Genomic DNA, 17971 nt, shown 5'->3' with positions numbered 1-17971 from the left:
ATCCCTTTCGACTATCACAACTCTACCAATACGTCGGTCAATTTGTGCCTCTCTCAACCAGCTGGGATTAAGATTATCTGTCAGCATCCTATTCGACTCCGTTCTTTTCTTCGCAGGCCAAGCACTGCCTCCAATCGAACATAATCTTCTTCTTCTTCTTATTGGCATTACATCCCCACACTGGGACAAAGCCGCCTCGCAGCTTAGTGTTCATTAAGCAGTTAATAACTGCGAGGTTTCTAAGCCAGGTTACCATTTTTGCATTCGTATATCATGAGACTAACACGATGATACTTTTATGCCCAGGGAAGTCGAGACATTTTCCAATCCGAAAATTGCTTAGACCGACACCGGGAATCGAACCCAGCCACCCTCAGCATGGTCTTCCTTTTTTTTCTATTGAGAAGAAATGAAGTGGTCGTTTTTTATTCAGATATTTTCTCAAGCTTAATGTAAGGCTTCTTTAGATTAAGGTACCGCTATTTATACCCTTCGACAAATGGCTTATACCAACTCTCAAAGGCGCGCCCCTCAATCAGTTTCGGCTCAACAATAAGTGGGATAATACTGATTTTGGCCATGCATCGGTACTGTAGTTCAAACATATTTTTGCTTCTTCTTATGAGTTCCGAATTCGTTTTTGTACAGAGATCTGATTTCATTGCGTTTTGGCATTTCTGAATCTCACCTTTGCACAGAGCTCTAATCAGTCAGAGGGTTCAGCAGATCCACCAAATTCGTATCCGTTTCTTTCCTAATTAATCAGCGCTCTGGAACTTGAAGATTCATGTCGTCGGCTTCGAAACCAAGATGGAGTTTCGTTTTTATAATTTACTCCATTCACTCCATCCAAAGAGAGGAAAAGATGGAAAAGAAGGAGGAAAAGAAGTGTCTACCTAGCATTACAGGCTCCGTTAACTGCCTGGCTAATTGTTTCACCGCCCAGGTCATTCATCCCCTCGGCACGGGTTGCCTGACACCTTGGGATTCGAAGTTAGGGACGTCATATTGTCAGCTTCAGTGTTGTACCGAGCCTGGCGAAATGACCGGATTTACACGGTTACGCCGTTACGCATGGTCTTGCTTTGTAACCGCAGGGCTAAGAAGGGCCCTGGACATCGAACAATCGAATAAAATCGGCTAATGGAATAACTCATCAGTACTGCATTTCCTTATAAAACAACAAATACCTTATTTGCTTATATGGTTCACTTGTAGGCAAAATCTCCAAATTAAATTAGTGGTGAAATAGTCAGAGTGAAAGGTTGCAAATCTGAAGGTTCATAATCCGATTCCCAGATGGTTCTCGTGTTTTTGTTTTCATTGTAGCCGCAAGATGTTGCCAATAGACTGCAACTCCGCCACCATTAGCGCTTTTTGTGTTCCAAAAGAGTTCCACAAGACACACAACAGTTGTTTTTACTCACTGAGAAACAGGTTGAGCTGCTTGGGAAACGAAACACACCCTTTGACGGTCTTGAGTTCATCGAGCCCACTCATTCAGTGGAGTCCTTCTCCAAGGTAGCATGCCAAAAGCGTAGTCAATATGTACCTACCTTGTGGCATGCTACCACGCATCAGAAACAAGGTGAGTAACATAAAAATTGCCGACTATTGCTTCACTCTCCTCTTTTTGAGAAGCGTGAACATACACCACCTGGTCTGGACGACCCAAGCTCCGCTCCCACTGTGTCGACCTATTGAAGGCTTTTGAGTCGGGTGACCTGGTCTCTCAACAATGGTTCACCTACCTTCTTCAACAGCCATTCAACCACCTTCATCAGTCCATTCTCTCCGTACTCAAGTGGGAAGTGTCTGCCTACCTTTTTGGGAGCAACCACTTCCCAATAATAATCACTACCCTTGAACTCCTCCTAACACCTCCCTGAGAACTAGCTTGTTTCGATTAGAGACCATCCAGCCGAATTCCAGAGTTTCATTCCACTAAAGCCCAAAGCCCCGCTCCTGTATTAATTAAATCTATCTAAACGAGTGGTAGTTCAGCGGGCTCCCTCGGTACGATTTAGCATGACCGCTAACAAATGCGTACGCGGCCACATCTGTCGATATAGACATTAGCTGTCATTCCCGTTACGTTGGGATATGGATACTTGGAAGTAGTGCGTAACGGTGTAAATCCGGCCATATCGTCAGGCTCAGTACAACACTGAAGCTGACAATATGGCGTCCCTAACCCTGAATCCCAAGGTGTAAGGTGACCCGTGCCGAGGGGATGAATGACCTGGGGGGTGAAACAATTAGCCAGGTCGTTAACGGAGCCTGTGGAGGTTCCACAGAGTGAGGGCTGCTTCGGCGGCAAGCGGGTGGCAGTGGGTGGTACCCACACACCCCCAAGTGGTGCACATGTGGTGCAAGCGAATGGGAGTTGGGGGTGTTACTCGTAATACCCCCACAGAGTGAGGGACTTCCGGAACAATCAAACAGGACATTTGAAATCTCACAAGAAGCCATTTATAATCCAATCACCTCTACTTTCAATTATCATAGGGCTGATTGGGATTTATATAAAACGTATATCGATAGGAATTTTGATGTTGATATTCCTCTCGATACCAAAAGTGATATTGATAATGCTCTCGTATCTTTGACAAATTTAATTGTCGAAGCCAGAGGCATTGCAATTCCTAAATGTGAAATTAAATTCAACTCCATTATTATTGACGACGATCTTCAGCTACTGATCCGTCTTAAAAATGTGAGAAGAAGGCAATACCAAAGAACTCGCGATCCCGCGTTGAAAGTTATTTGACGAGATTTGCAAAATGAAATTAAAAAACGTTTCGCTATTCTGAGAAATACCAACTTTGAGAATAATGTCTCAAAGTTGGATCCCAGTTCGAAACCCTTTTGGAAATTAACAAAAATTCTTAAAAAACCTCAAAAGCCAATTCCAGCGCTTAAAGAGGGAAATAAAATTTTATTAACAAATGGCGAAAAGGCTCAAAAACTTGCTCAGCAGTTCGAGAGTGCCCATAATTTTAGTCTAGGTCTCACTAGTCCAATTGAGGATCAGGTTACACGGAGCTTCGAAGACATTCTCAACCAAGATAATGTTTTTGACCCTTCGTTGGGAACTAATTTGGATGAAGTGAGATCTATTACTAGAAAATTTAAAAATATGAAAGCCCCAGGTGATGTTGGTATTTTCTACATACTTATCAAAAACTTCCTGAGAGCTCTTTATCCTTTTTGGTTAATTTATTTAACAAATGTTTTCAATTGGCATACTTTCCAGATAAATGGAAAAACGCCAAAGTTGTTCCAATTTTGAAGCCGGACAAAAATCCAGCTGATGCTTCTAGTTATCGCCCAATCAGTTTGCTTTCTTCAATAAGCAAACTGTTTGAAAAGATTATTTTAAATAGAATGATGGTTCATATTAATGACAATTCTATTTTTGCTGATGAACAATTTGGTTTTCGCCATGGGCATTCAACCACCCATCAGTTATTAAGAGTAACGAATTTAATTCGGCTCAACAAATCTGAAGGATATTCGACTGGAGTTGCTCTTCTTGATATAGAGAAAGCATTTGACAGTGTTTGGCATGAAGGTTTGATTGTAAAATTGATGAATTTTAATTTTCCTCTGTACATCATTAAACTGATCCAAAATTATTTATCAGATCGCTCGCTGCAAGTAAACTATCAGAATACTAAATCTGATAGATTACCTGTAAGGGCTGGTGTCCCCCAAGACAGCATACTGGGGCCCATTTTGTATAACATTTTTACTTCTGACTTACCTGATTTACCACCAGGGTGTCAAAAATCTTTGTTTGCAGATGACACGGGCCTTTCAGCCAAAGGGCGAAGCCTTCGTGTCATTTGTAGTAGATCGCAAAAAAGTTTGGATATTTTCTCCACTTACTTGCAAAAATGGAAAATTTCCCCGAATGTTTCCAAAACTCAGCTTATAATTTTCCCACATAAGCCGAGAGCTTCTTATTTGAAACCTTCTAGCAGACATATTGTCACTATGAATGGGGTTCCAATTAATTGGTCTAGCGAAACTAAATATTTAGGACTTCTGCTAGATCAAAAATTAACTTTTAAAAATCACATTGAAGGCCTTCAAGCCAAATGTAACAAATATATTAAGTGTCTATATCCACTTATAAACAGAAAATCAAAACTTTGTCTTAAGAACAAACTTTTTTTTGCATGCTGTGCAAATATGGACTAGTTGCTGCCAGTACCAGAAAGAAGGCACTCCAGAGGATTCAAAATAAAATTTTAAAAATGATTCTGAAGTTGCCTCCGTGGTATAGTACCAATGAACTTCATAGAATTTCTAATATTGAGACATTGCAACAAATGTCCAACAAAATAATTTCCAATTTTAGGCAAAAATCGTTGCAATCTTCTATTGCAACGATTAACTCCTTGTACCCTTAGTATAAAATAGGTTAAGATTAGTTTAAGTTGAAAACATTGTAATTCCTACATGGTTCAATTCAACCAGAGGAAAATCCTAACTGCCAGAGGCAATTGAAATGTATTAATAATAACTAAAAAGTAACATAGCAAATAAGGATGATAGTGTTAAGAAAACACGGAACACCTAGTCTAAGAGATGAATGCATGTATTAAATAATTAGCAAATAAAATTAGTTTAAAAAAAAAAAAAAAAAAAGAAAGTCCACCTGCGTCGCAGCATACGTGAAATAATAAAAATTACAGCTTGTGGTGTGCCCTTAAAAACGCGAGTACCGGGGGAACATTGATCAGTTTGACCATTTTCAAGAAATGAACAAATTATTATTTTTTGGTGATACTATTACTTAATGTTAGTATGGTATCTTAAACTAGACTAAATTTGCTGCTGAATACTATAAACTTCGCCTAAACTTGCATTCTTTTTATTGCCAAAATTTGAAAAACAAAATCAACATTAATTTTTCCACTCAACGCAAGCTGTGAAAAAAGGACTCGAAACAAATAGAAAAACAAAAAAAATGAGTTCGTGGTTATATTTGTTTGATAAGTTATCTTATTTTCTTGGTTGATCCATATTTTTTTGTTTCGAAATTTATATTTTTATTACTATAAAAAAATATTTCTAACGAATGTCTATTTTTTGCGCTTATTAAACTCAGTCAAGACAACTTTGGCCATCTTAGACAACACGACTTCAGTGTGAACCGACTATCATCCGATTTGTCAAATGCATCTTGCTAGTCCAATGTTTACGTTTTACATTGTGAAATAACTTGTTGAAAAAAGATAAAAAGTGGATTAACGTGTACGAAATGCCTCGCAAGTATGTTCCGCGGCTGTGTGCAAGAAATTATGCCAACTACACGCAGGAAGCACTAGCTTCGGCATTGAAATCTGTAAAGCAAAACCGAATGTCAATCCGGCAAGCGTCCAAGCATTACAAAATTTCCTTCGGCACGCTGTATAACAGATGCAAACATTTGCATACGAAGAGCGTCGGAACTCCAACCGTGCTATCGAGTGCCCAGGAGAAGGAGCTCAGCGAGGTGATAAAAGTTGCTGGTGAATGGGGTTACCCTCTCCTCCGGGTCGAGTGGCAATATTGGTGAAAAATTCCTCGATGACAACCTCATGAAAACCAGGTTTGTTGACAATCGCCCCGGTCCAGATTGGATTGCGTCCTTTATGAAGCGAACCAACTTGGCAGCCCGTTGCACTCAAAACATTAAAAGGGCTCGTGCTAAGGTGTGCCCTAGAACTGTAAAAGAATATTTTGACAACCTGGCCCGGACGCTCCATGGCATTCCGAAGGAAAATATCATAAACTACGATGAGACAAACTTTACGGACGATCCTGGAAGCCGAAGAGTGATATGTAGAAGAGGACAGAAGCACGTCGAACGCGTCTTAGGCCACTCAAAATCATCATATTCCGTCATGTTCGCTGGCACTGCAGATGGAAAAACGCTTTCAACGTACGTAGTGTATGCAGCTCTTCATCTCTATCCAACATGGGTTCAAGGAGGACCTAAAGGTAGCCGCTACAATCGAACGAAGTCAGGTTAGATACATCAGTCTTTTTTATATTTAACACAAGTATTTAATCAGCTTTTTCCTTCAGGATGGTTCGATGAACGGACGTATGAGGACTGGATTTTGACAGTTGCTCTTCCGTACTGCAAGAAGATACCGAATGATAAGCCACGAGTGTTGATTGGAGACAATGTTGCGTCCCACATGTCTATTCGAGCCATCAAAAGCTGCATGGAGAACAACATAAAGTTCGTGTTCCTGCCGCCCAACTCTACCCACCTATGTCAGCCATTGGATGTGGCGTATTTTGGGCCGCTGAAAAGGCATGGAGGAGTACGTTGGAACAATGGAAGAGTAGAAATAAGGGTTGTGTCCCGAAACATATTTTTCCACGATTGTTGAAAGAAACTTTGGAGTCTATCAGTGCTACCTCTGAGAATAACATGAAAGCAGGATTTAAGGCGGCTGGCATTCATCCGCTAAACAGGTATGCTGTGCTGAAACGAATTCCTGGAGGAAATGATGAAGAACCAAAGCCCAGCACCAATAACTCGTTCTCGGAGCAGCTGGTGAAGATACTCAAAGAAGAACGATTCGGAGAAAAGATCAACGACAGATCCCCAAGAAGCGACGTCTGTTTGATGTAACGCCTGGTACCAGCGTTTCAGAGCAACAGTTGATTGCAGCCACAAAAACGATGGAAGTAGATGGTCAAAATAAAAAGGCTTCCGGTACAATCAAACAGGAACCTGGACAGAAAGAGGCACGGAAAATTTCCAAAAAGTGTCATCTAGTGGATGTTCAACCGGATGAGAACGAAAATACAATACCGTTGCTAATCAAACAGGAACCTAACATTCGGACTTCCAAAAAGCGTCGTTTGAATAATGTGCAACTCGATGGTATAGAAAATATCACACACCGGACAATTAAGAAAGAGCCTGCTCAGCATCAAGAGGAAAAACAAGCTACCAGGTTGAAGAAAGGGAAAGTGACGAAAGCGTCCGTCAGAAATAAAATTCGGATTTGAAATCAGTTTTTTTAATTGGAAATTGGTGACTGTTATTCAATTTTGCGAAAACCATCAAAACACCACTATTGTTTGAATCATTTAAATATTACAATGAATTGCTTTGGTTTTCAAGCTTATTATTTTTGTTGAATAAACTCCAACGCTGTGCGTAAACTAAATTGAAAGATTTGTTTTTTTATGAGGAAATATTTCTGTATTCTATATTTACCTAGACAAACCTAGAAATAAAAACGGGTTTTAAAGCGATATTATTGGTTTAGTTAGTTCTTTTGATGTTTCATATACAACAACTCGCTTTAAGAGACGTTTTTCATGCTTTCCCAATTTGTTTTTTTGTAGATAATGATCGAAACGAATGATGATCAAAGTTACCCCAAATTAAAATATTCCAAAACTTGACAAAAAGTATTTTACAAACAAGTTTAAAATTATCAAATAATCGAGCTCAACGGCCTAATACTTTCTACACGTGCCAGTACTTGTTTTAAAAATTTGAAAAGTGTCATGGTTTCACTTACGGAGGAAATATTCAAAAAATAATTTAAAAAATGATCAATGTTACCCCGGATTACGGTACTTTTAAATTTGGATTCCGTGACGATTGTCTCTTAATTACAATTTCAATGCCTACTTTAATCATCTTCCATATCATCGGTCTGTATCTTTTTTAGAACGACCTTCGTTTGAATTATGAATCCCTTCAGATGAACATTTATTAGTTCCCAATTGTTTCTGAATTTCCCATAGAAACCAGTACAAAGCGACAAACGATGAGTTTAAATCATACTGGGCGAGCACACCACAATTGATATGGAGAGTTTTTTTTGTAGGATCATTATTAGCGGGTGGTGTACGCCTTAAAAATATGGAACCTAAAGCCTGGCACGAGGCCATCCACCACCGGCATTGACGCAGACGACGACGATGGTTAAATTCTCTTGACGGTGTACTTTGAATTGGGTTGCGATGGCAGCGTAGATGAAATTTGGTCCTTGTGGTTAATGTGCAACGGAATATATTTCAACTGGTTCAGACGAAATAGATAATATATTTTCTAAACATTGGTTGAAAACTGAATCATTATTGATTCATTTTCGATTCTTCTGTTCTCAAAATAAGGTTATGATAAGAATTAATCATGTTTCACCTTAAATTTTATTTCCATCTACGCTGATGCAGACGTCCGCACGGGGAATTGAGATACGAGGAGGTTTAAAAAAATTTCAACGAAAAAGTTTAACATCAATCCACCATCTAGGATGGATGAGCTTGGTACCGTCGCGTCGCCGTCGCCGCCGTCATCGCTTGGGTCAGGTCGGGTCGGAAAAGTTGAAATGAGTTTGCCATTTTCTGGGCTTATCTTGTTTGGGGATTTGGATGCTTCCCCGGAGCAGTACTTGACGGTAAGCCCAGCAGAGAGACATCGGGGCTTAATTAACGAGTTATCGTCTCTCAAGAATCACATTCCGGCGGCGCGTACCTTCCTAGCAGAGCAGCGAATGGTTCCTAATTGCGAATCATTATTTTTAGTCTCGACTCATCTTTCACTTGCCGCGAATGAGCGATGCCGAGTCGATCCGAAACTGAACCCGACTCGCGAAAGGGGAAATGGAATGGATCGAATTCCGATCCCGATCGGATATAAATGGATTCGTTTGGGGCTGCTTTGAATCGCAGTGACAGTCTTTGAGAAGTCAATCCATCGGTAATGAGATTTGTAACTGGATAATGTCAAGAGTTAAATTCAAGGTTGAATTGCTGATTTTCCTTCTTCTATTTTTAGAGCAATTCTATGTTCAAGGCATGACCTTCCCGCTTGTTGGTGATTATTTGAACGCATTCTAACCTACGTGGAACGTAATTTCATCTATATACGATTCAATTCTACTAACAAAAGTTTTATTAGGCACATTTCTCTAGAGGAAATAAATTAGGTTAATTGGGAGAAAATTCTCCGAACAATGAATTGCTAAATGCCTGAGAAATGAGAATTTCTTCTTCAGAAATCCATTTCTCCACACAACAAAATTGGTTCAGAATATTTGAGAGCCGACAAAAGCTGACATCTGTAGGTCCGTTATAGACAATCATCCAGTGATCACTTGAAGATTTTTATATTCGGAATCTAAATGAAAAATTCATCATTTTACCTGACAGTGATACCGAGAATGCACTCTAGATAAGTAAGAAAACCCCAAAAGGAAACTCCTACATAGAACACTTGTACCGAACCTCTGCCATCTTTCTTGATTTGAATCAGTCGATTTCCTTCTGCAGAACAGAGCATGGAAACAAATACCCAAGACACGGCAATAAAATAACCTCGAATTCCATTATCGAAATGAAGCGATCTGACATTTCTCGTGCGTTCCGCTGAATGTCACGGATTAGTTGTTTCCGTGGAAAATGGTTAGCGAAGCTGCCTTTCGTCGGTCCTGGTGTCTAAATGGTTAGTGCCATATGATGGGGGGTGTAGCGAAAGTGGAAAACTTTTACGAAGAAAAACTATAGCTGACCGGATGCTCTCGCGAAGGTCGTGGGCGGAATGCCATTTTCCCGTTTCGATCTCCAGGACACTTTAATCGAGGACCAATTAATTGGTTGAATAGCAATAATATGTGTACGGCTGATTCGTTTTACTCAGAAGACAGAATCAATTATTTAATACTAGAGGGTAAAAGGACCTATTATGGAGGGGTTAAGCATGGCGTCAAAATAAAATTGGTTTCAAAAATTCTTTGAAAATGAACTGTTTATCTTTCTATACATTGTCGAATAGAGTGCTCTTTAACTCTAGTTTCGTTAAAATTACATCAATATCACAATAAAACAAAACTACCGCAATAATGGGACGTAGTTGCTTATCGTTCCGATATTTTTTGAACATCGATCCTATTGTTGCGGTATTACCTGTATTTATTATTTATTTATTTATTTATTTATTGGTATTTATTCCATCTGGCTTGAAGCCTTAATGAATTAATGAGGGAAAAAGCCAGTTTGAGTTGACATTGTTGGCCATGCTCAAATTGGCGTAAAAACCTCATATCTTTTCTTGAACGAATTTAACATGCAGTGCACAAATATACAAACAACACATTCTAAATTAAACATAGCATTCTGGAACAATTATTTCTCTACTAACAACAAAACCTTATTACTGACGATGATTGTTACGAAGTTGGACTAATAATTATTGTTATGGAGAACGATTCCACAAAAATAGGACCATGGTAGTATTGCGATAATAGGATCAAAGAACGCAATTTTTTTAAAGGAAAAATGTACATTTTTCATCATTTTGAATGGAATGGGGTCAAACAAAAGGTGTTCTTGTGGTTTATTTGAAAAGTTGTAGCGAATCTACAATTATTTTTGATGCTATTATATCCAGGTTGGACTATTTTAACACTATCGCAACATTAGAGCATACCATAACGAAAGGACGTTTTACCCTAGTTGTATATAATGCTGACTCCTTATACGACTTTTGTTATGGCTTAGACTTTACCCAACATTCGTTCGATCGATTTTGTTCGTGGAAGGACCTCTGTACTTTTGATTTCAATTTTAAGACAATGCTGTTAGCGAAGATCCATTAATTACGTAACGCAGAAATTGACAATTTCAAACCAACCCCCTCCCTCCTATGTCACAGTTTTTGTATGATGAATCTGGAAATTTTACATGGGTCAGGAGACCCCCCTCGGATTTTACATTATTTATGAATGCTCCTTGAACAGCAATGAGTAAAAAATCCGCCATTTTCTTCTGTTCATTATTTTTAAGGTCTTGCAAAAGTTGTGGTTAAGGTTTGAACCTTCCGGCACCTTCCGGGACTCATACTGTTGTATAAAGTACAACACATTGAGTAAACGTGGGATACCTTTTCAGTCGGTTGACCAATTTGCACCAAACCACCATGTATTCCCTACAAAATTAGTTCTTTATCAATTGAGAAGATATCAAAAGTGATTCGATAGAAGGCTCAGGTAAATATAACTCTGGTTCACGGGCAAAAGTGATCAATAATAAATAATTAATAATTCATGCTAAGGTAGCGCGATTCTGGGTATACCCCGTTAGGCATAAGTGTGTTAGGCATAAATAGGTTAGGCATAAATACGTTAGGCATAAGTGCGTTAGGCATAACGGACACCCAGGTTTTTTTTACACGGTTTGGTTTTAATAATTTAAGACCTTCAGCACAGATAAACAAACGTAACACTTCGTTTCAATCCACCGTACATGCATTGCTTTGTGCGATTCGTCCAGTAGAGGCGCTAGCAGTCAATGATTTTGACATTTTACGATCGCAGTGTCAATTATCTGACGCGACGTTTCATTCTGCATCATAGCATGCGTCTCTCAATCAGGCGTAACAACGTAACCATAACAAGCCTAATGTCACTTCCGTTTTTTCACTGGGGATGCAAAAATTGGGGCAGTTCTAACTACTTAAAAAAAAACTGTTATCAGATCATACAACTCCAACGCTGTTTAGTTAGATTTTGCCAATCAGCGATTTTTCTTTATTGGTTTATCAATCGATTTGTTTCGGAATATGTGGAGGAGGAATAGTTTGTTCCCCAGAGGTATAGTTTCCGGGAGGAGCATTTCATATTCAAACTGTGAATCCAACTGAAACGCTGTTCAGGCTGCACAACCTAAGAGAACAAGTGGTGGATAAGGTTGGCACCACAAAAAAAAAGAGCAAACTTCTCTCTACCATCTTAGCATACGCTAATGTTGCTTGTTTCCCTGTCTGTAACACGCCTAACGTACTTATGTCTATGGTGCTTATGCCTAACGTCGCGGACCCCGCGATTTTTTCTATATCATTTATGACAATGACCTTGGAGTTAGTTCGCAGTTCTCACTCATCTATGACCTTAGGAGGCCACCAGATGACCTTCCAGAAAACTCGAAACGTCTATAAAAATTGTCATTTTGTTAAGTTCTTCCTAGAGCAGCGCATTTTTATAAACCACTAGTCGACCCGGCAGACGTTGTCCTGCATAGTAGACGAAAATGCGCGCTGTGAACTGCCCATGCGAAATTTCCATTCGAATCTTAATTTTAGTTTTTTACGATTTACTCGAATTTATTATTATTTTCGCCTGAGGAGATATCATATAAACCCGTCAGAAACGATAACTATCATTTTTGCTGAAGGAATGAAGAAAATCCATCCAGCCGTTTTTGAGTTATGCGGATACGAACACAGACTATTTAATTTTCATTATTTAGATTTCTGACAATCTTGGAGTTATTAAACAGTAAAACCGTTTGTTTGAAAAACTGCATATATGACATTTTTGGGCAACATGAGATTTTTATTTATACTGAATCCTCGTTCAAAACTACGTATACTGACAAATAAACACGGTGATACCAAAATGATTTTTTTGGTAAAACATTGTTTAGGTATGGTGAAATTCAAAAACAACTGGACTCTGGTCAAATTTTCAGCCAAATCGGTTCACGGGCAACCGAGATCTAGAGCTCCAAAGCTGACCATTTTGTATGAAAAACGGCAAGTAGGCATTTTATTATGTCTATCAGTGTACATAAGTGCAGTGCATACACATACACACATACACACACATACATACTAGAGTGGGGCGCAGTTGTATGGAAAAACGCAAACTTCGTCCGATCAAGTGAGATCAAGGTTTTTCTGAATCGTTTTGGGACCCCAATCAACTGTGCAAAATATGGGCTCGATTGGTTGCAACCTCGCATGCCGCATCGCGTTTTAAATTTACATGGAGATTAGTATGGGAAAACGTACTTTTTTACATTTTTGCTCTTAGCGGCTTCAATTTATCATCAATCACGTAACTCAATACGTTAGCACATAGTCTGGAAGATGCCGAAAGACTTTGAAGAAGAAGGTACGTAGCTGGAAGGTCTACAAAAAATGTTATTACGTTTCGAAAATTGATTGTTCAAACCATATGCAAGAAATCAATGTTTCTGCCAGCACTACCGGACAACCTATGGCTATCGAAGGGCAAAACTCATTTTTCTTCTTGTCGGATTTTTTTCTTTGTGAAATAATTCCGAATAGCTCCCATTAGCTCAATAGCCCTATGAGATCAATTATTTTGAAATAACACTCAGTTAAACTATTGATCCACGTAGCTCGGCAGTGCTGGCAGAATAAACGATTTTTTGCATATGGTTTGAACTCTTAATCTTCGAAGCGTTATAACATTTTTCGTGGACGTTCCAGCAACGTGCCTTCTTCAGCAAAGTTTTTCGCCATCCTTTGGATTATACTTTAACGCAATGTGCCACTTGGTTTACGATTAACTGAAACCTCTAATAGTAGAAATGCAAAAATATACGTTCTCCCATACTAGTTTCCATACAAACTTCAAACACGATGCGGAAAGCGAGGAAGCAACCAATCGGTCTCAAATTCTGCACAGTTGTTCAGGACCCAGAATGGCTTCGAAAAACCATTGATTTGAAAAAATGACCATGACGACCCACTCTAATGTGCACGTTCAAAAACAGTTTTTGTTGCTTTCTCGGAATTGTGTAAAATGGGGGGAAGGGTCATTTGGCCAAAACCCATTCGGCCGAAACCCATTCGGCCGAAAGCCATTTGGCCGAATGCCACTAAGTCGAACAAACCATTAGGCCGAAACCCATCTAGCCGAAAGTCATTTGGCCGAAAAGGTCGTTTGGCCGAATGGGTCATTTGGCCAAATAGGTCATTTGGCCGAATGGGTCTCTTCTATTCGGCTAAATGACCTATTCGGCCAAATATCCTATTCGGCTAAATGACCTATTAGGCCAAACAATCTTTTCGGCCTAATGACACTTTCGGCCAAATGACCCTTTCGGCTAAATGACCCTTTCGGCCAAACGACCCTTTCGGCCAACCGGCCACATGACCCTTTCGGCCAAACGACCCATTCGGCCAAATGACCCTTTCGGCCAAACGACCATTTCGACCAAACAACCCTATCAGCCGAACAACTATTTCGGCCAAACGACCATTTTGGCCAAACGACCCTTTTCGCCAAACGACCCCTTTCGGCCAAACGACCCTTTTGGCCAAATGACCCTTTCGGCCAAATGACCCATTCGACCAAATGACCCATTCGGCCAAACAACTTTCGGCCTAGTGGCATTCGGCCAAATGGGTTTCGGCCAAATGACCCAAATGACCCTCAAACAAAGGATTCAGTTCTTATTCAGCTATGGCCACAGGTGGCCACCAGACGGCCTACCGGATAATCCGTGACGTCTGTAAAATTATAATTTTGGAAAGTTTGTCCTAGAGCATTTTTCGATTTTTTCAAACCATTTCTGATGATGATCTTCGAGTTAATAAAAAGTTTTATTATTTTCCTGGGACGGACCTTAGAAGCACCGGCTAATATGAGCTTGAACTCTCAGTTTCCAGAGTCGGCTACTTTTGAGGGGCTAATCAAAGTTATAATGGCGAAGTACATTAATAATCAACATTTAGTGTTTACTCAGGTGTAACTAACGGGTGGTAGCTAAAAAACTGGAATGAAAAGAATGGCTCGGGAAAAAAACCTACAAAGAAGTTCAATCTGATATATGTTATACAAAGAGTTGTCCTTAGTCTTCAAACTTAGACTAATGAATATTAGAATATGTCCCCGCTGTACGGCTCTGCCACATCGATTTTCGGAATGCTGCTTCTGATCCTGTTTATGAATTGGTTCGTGTCTTTGGCCTTACAATCACTTTTGTATACAATAGAACTCAGTAGACCAAAACATGCTATGACAGTTTTCGAAACATTTTCAGGCTTAAAATGTTTGACCGTGTACTTTTCCCATGAGCTTTATTTGCTTGAAAAATTTACAAGGTGCGCCGCAGTACTTTCTGTTTCGACGGCATTTTGTTATCAGTGTTGGAGTGAAAGTGTGTGTGCGACGATTCTAAAAAGTTATTCTAAGGATTCATTCGCCCTTTTTGTAGATGGGATACACGACACCTTCCATCCACTCCTGCGACAGAACCTCATCCTCCCAAACCTTGGCTCTAGCCAGTGCTTCACCACCGTGTTTAAACAGCTCTCCTAGTAGTTGGTCAACTCCAAGGCCTTTGTTGTTTTCAGCCGGCCGATCTCCTCCTGGATTTCCTGGAGATTCGGAGCCGGAAGTCGCATGTCCTGCGCGCGTGCTCCTAGGTTCATTACCATACCGCCACCGTTGTTTGCCATATCGCCATTCAGGTGCTCTTCGTAGTGCTGCCGCCACCGCACGCCCGTTTATGTTCTTACACATATCGGGCTGTGGCACGTGGCCCTTACGTGAACGGTTCAACTTCTCATAGAACTTTCGTGCGTTATTAACGCGGTACAGTTCCTCCTTCTCTTCACGGTCTCGATCAGGAAGCGCCAGCAGGAAGGCGCTTTTTCCTCCGGAAAATCGGGTTTTGTCTGTTCCGTTTGTATGGTGTTTAGTTCACCCACTTGCGGTTTTGCAGTAATCTCACCCAAGGTGCATTTTCCTTTTCAATTAACTGCTCACATTCGTTGTCATACCAGTCGTTTTTCTGATCCGGCAGCGGTTGCTGTGCTACCAATGGCGGATCGAATATCTCTCCAGCCATCTTCAAGAGACGCTGTGCCTAGCTGCTCTTCCGTTGGGAGTGCCACTTCCAGCTGCTGCACGTAGTCTTGGGCTAGTCAACCGTCTTGTAGCCGCCCAATGTTAAGCCGCGGCGTCCGACTTCGACGCGTGTTGTACACCGTCGAGAGTTTTGAGCGCAGGCATACTGCAACGAGGTAGTGGTCGGATTCAATATTGGCACTGCGGTAAGTGCGTACGTTCGTGATGTCGGAGAAGAATTTACCGTCGATTAGAACGTGGTCGATTTGGTTTTCCGTTACTTGATTAGGTGATTTCCATGTGGCCTTGTGGATATTCTTGCGGGGGAAGAAAGTGCTTCGGACTACCATTCCGCGGGAGGCTGCAAAGTTTATGCATCGTTGGTTGTTGTCATTCGATGCGGGATGCAGACTATCCGGTCCGATGACCGGTCTATACATTTCCTCCCTTCCTACCTGAGCGTTCATGTCACCGACGACGATTTTGACGTCCCGCAGTGGGCATCCATCGTACACACTCAGTTTTTATTTCTGCAGCTCGGCAAATATCCGCACAGCCGTGCGCCAGCAAAATAAATAACTGATATTCCGGCAAAAATAGCGTTTGTTAGCTGATTTTCGGCAAATTATTTGCTGATTTCCAGCAATTTTGACAGAAATCTCGGCAAAAAACATGTTTGCTGGGGCACGGCTGTGCGATTCTCGGTAAAAGTTCAACATTTTGCTGAGATCCCGGTAAAAAAATTAAGTGTGTATGTCTGCTCCAGCTGCGCATAGAACGCTTCTTTCTCGTCGTCGGATCTCCCGGTTTTGTGGTGCGCGTCTTACCGACACGGCTGCCCGATGACGACTGACAAATTGTTCTTCTCGGAGGCATTCCTCCAACGTACCCGGATAAACGGCAACCGAACAATGCAACGAGAAATTGGATACACGCTGAGACGAGACCTGCAAAGACGGCTTTCTTTTTCCTTGTTTTGACACTTGTTCTTCTTTTTATCACAGTTGATCATCGATTCTCAACTGTTTCCTTGAGTGTTTCACCTAAATCCTGGGTAGAATCTTCTGAGCACAATAAAAGTGTTTGCCATTTACGGATTTGTAAACATATTTTTATAAAGATTTTCCTATCGGAAATAAAACCTGTATTTATTAATTGTTCAATAATAATCTGTCCGGCTATTCTAGAATACTTTTCAAAGTGAAAAAGTACTCGTAAAACAAAATCATTCGGAATACTTTTGAGGATACCAATACTTTCACACAAAAAAGTGCTGGTTGCATCTGACAATTCGTGACAGCGCTTGCTGGTTGCAGATGAAGTTACATTTTTTACTCTTTGCAAGTCCCGTCCCAGGATACACGATACGGACAAAAGGACACAATGGACTCACGATGAGATACACCCGACAACGATAACAACAACGAATGTCTAAAAATAGATTCTGTGTGGATTTTGTGCAGCAGAATACCACAGTAGATCACGGCACAGTAGCGGTTAAGAAACACAGAGTGCCTACCAAATAAAGAAATGAATAAAAAAAAATCATTCAAAGTTGAAGAATGACCAATTTTTAAAGAAGGAGTAATTACTATGAAACAATATTATGAATATCTACATAGTTCTGTTAGAGATAAAAAGATTGTTGATTTAGGGAATGAATAAAACTTGTATTGCGCGAGACAGAGTTGTCCTATACAGTTGGCAAAAAAGTTGCGCTTTTATTTTAAACTATTTTTAGCAATTAAATAAAATTAATTTAATGAGTGCAAATAATAGATGAAAATCTTGGTTTTCTGAATGTCGCTTCGATCTGTCAAAAGGTGCATGCATTAAAAAAAACGGCGTGTAATATACGCCGGTGTATTTGATGTGCGGCGTGCACCATTATGACAGATCGAAGTGACATTTAGAAAACTCAACATCCATCTATTAGTTGTACTCACTGAATGAATTTTATTTATTTGTTAAAAATTGTGAAAATAAAAGAGCAAAGTTTTTGTTAACTGTGTAGGGCAACTTTGGTGCTAGATTGACTCTCTCCGTTTCAGTTCCTTGTCCATTTCGACCTTTAGATCATTTGTCCCTTCGACCTTTTGTCTTTCGACGTTTTGTCCTTTCGACCTTTTGTCCCTAACCCCTTGGGCATAGTCCCTGCTGCCCCCAACAAGTTGGATATGTTCCGTTATTTTTCGGAATAGTGTCTCCGGGGAAAATGGCCAGTTTTGAGGGTTTCTGGACAAGATGAACATGTTCCGGAATCTTCTGGAACAGTGCCTCTCCCGGGGAAGACCAGTTTTCATCATTTACGAAGCCTTGCTTGCAATATCTCAACCTTC

At 40.3% G+C, this 17971-nt stretch overlaps 2 protein-coding genes across 2 annotated transcripts in view; one reads left to right on the top strand and one right to left on the bottom strand.

The window, feature by feature from the left end:
* The window catches only part of LOC134210055 (uncharacterized), a 923126-nt gene that overhangs the window by 608498 nt on the left and 296657 nt on the right, over positions 1–17971 (bottom strand). The window lies entirely within an intron of this gene.
* Positions 5575–6526, top strand: LOC134214731 (uncharacterized). Its single transcript, XM_062694052.1, has 2 exons — positions 5575–6021; positions 6082–6526. The coding sequence occupies exons 1-2, from the start codon at positions 5592–5594 to the stop codon at positions 6393–6395; spliced, it is 744 nt and encodes a 247-aa protein (XP_062550036.1). The 5' UTR covers positions 5575–5591; the 3' UTR covers positions 6396–6526.

This window comes from Armigeres subalbatus, chromosome 2 (assembly GCF_024139115.2).
Source record: "Armigeres subalbatus isolate Guangzhou_Male chromosome 2, GZ_Asu_2, whole genome shotgun sequence".
In the NCBI taxonomy this organism is placed as follows: domain Eukaryota; kingdom Metazoa; phylum Arthropoda; class Insecta; order Diptera; family Culicidae; genus Armigeres; species Armigeres subalbatus.
The sequence above is the reverse complement of the archived record's forward strand: the minus strand, read 5'-3'. Positions and strand labels throughout refer to the sequence as shown.

Coding starts and splice junctions, on each gene's coding strand:
- LOC134214731 (XM_062694052.1), top strand. CDS start 5,592: ATGAAAACCAGGTTTGTTGACAATCGCCCCGGTCCAGATTGGATTGCG. Junction 6,022..6,081: donor CTACAATCGAACGAAGTCAG/GTTAGATACATC, acceptor TTTTTCCTTCAG/GATGGTTCGATGAACGGACG.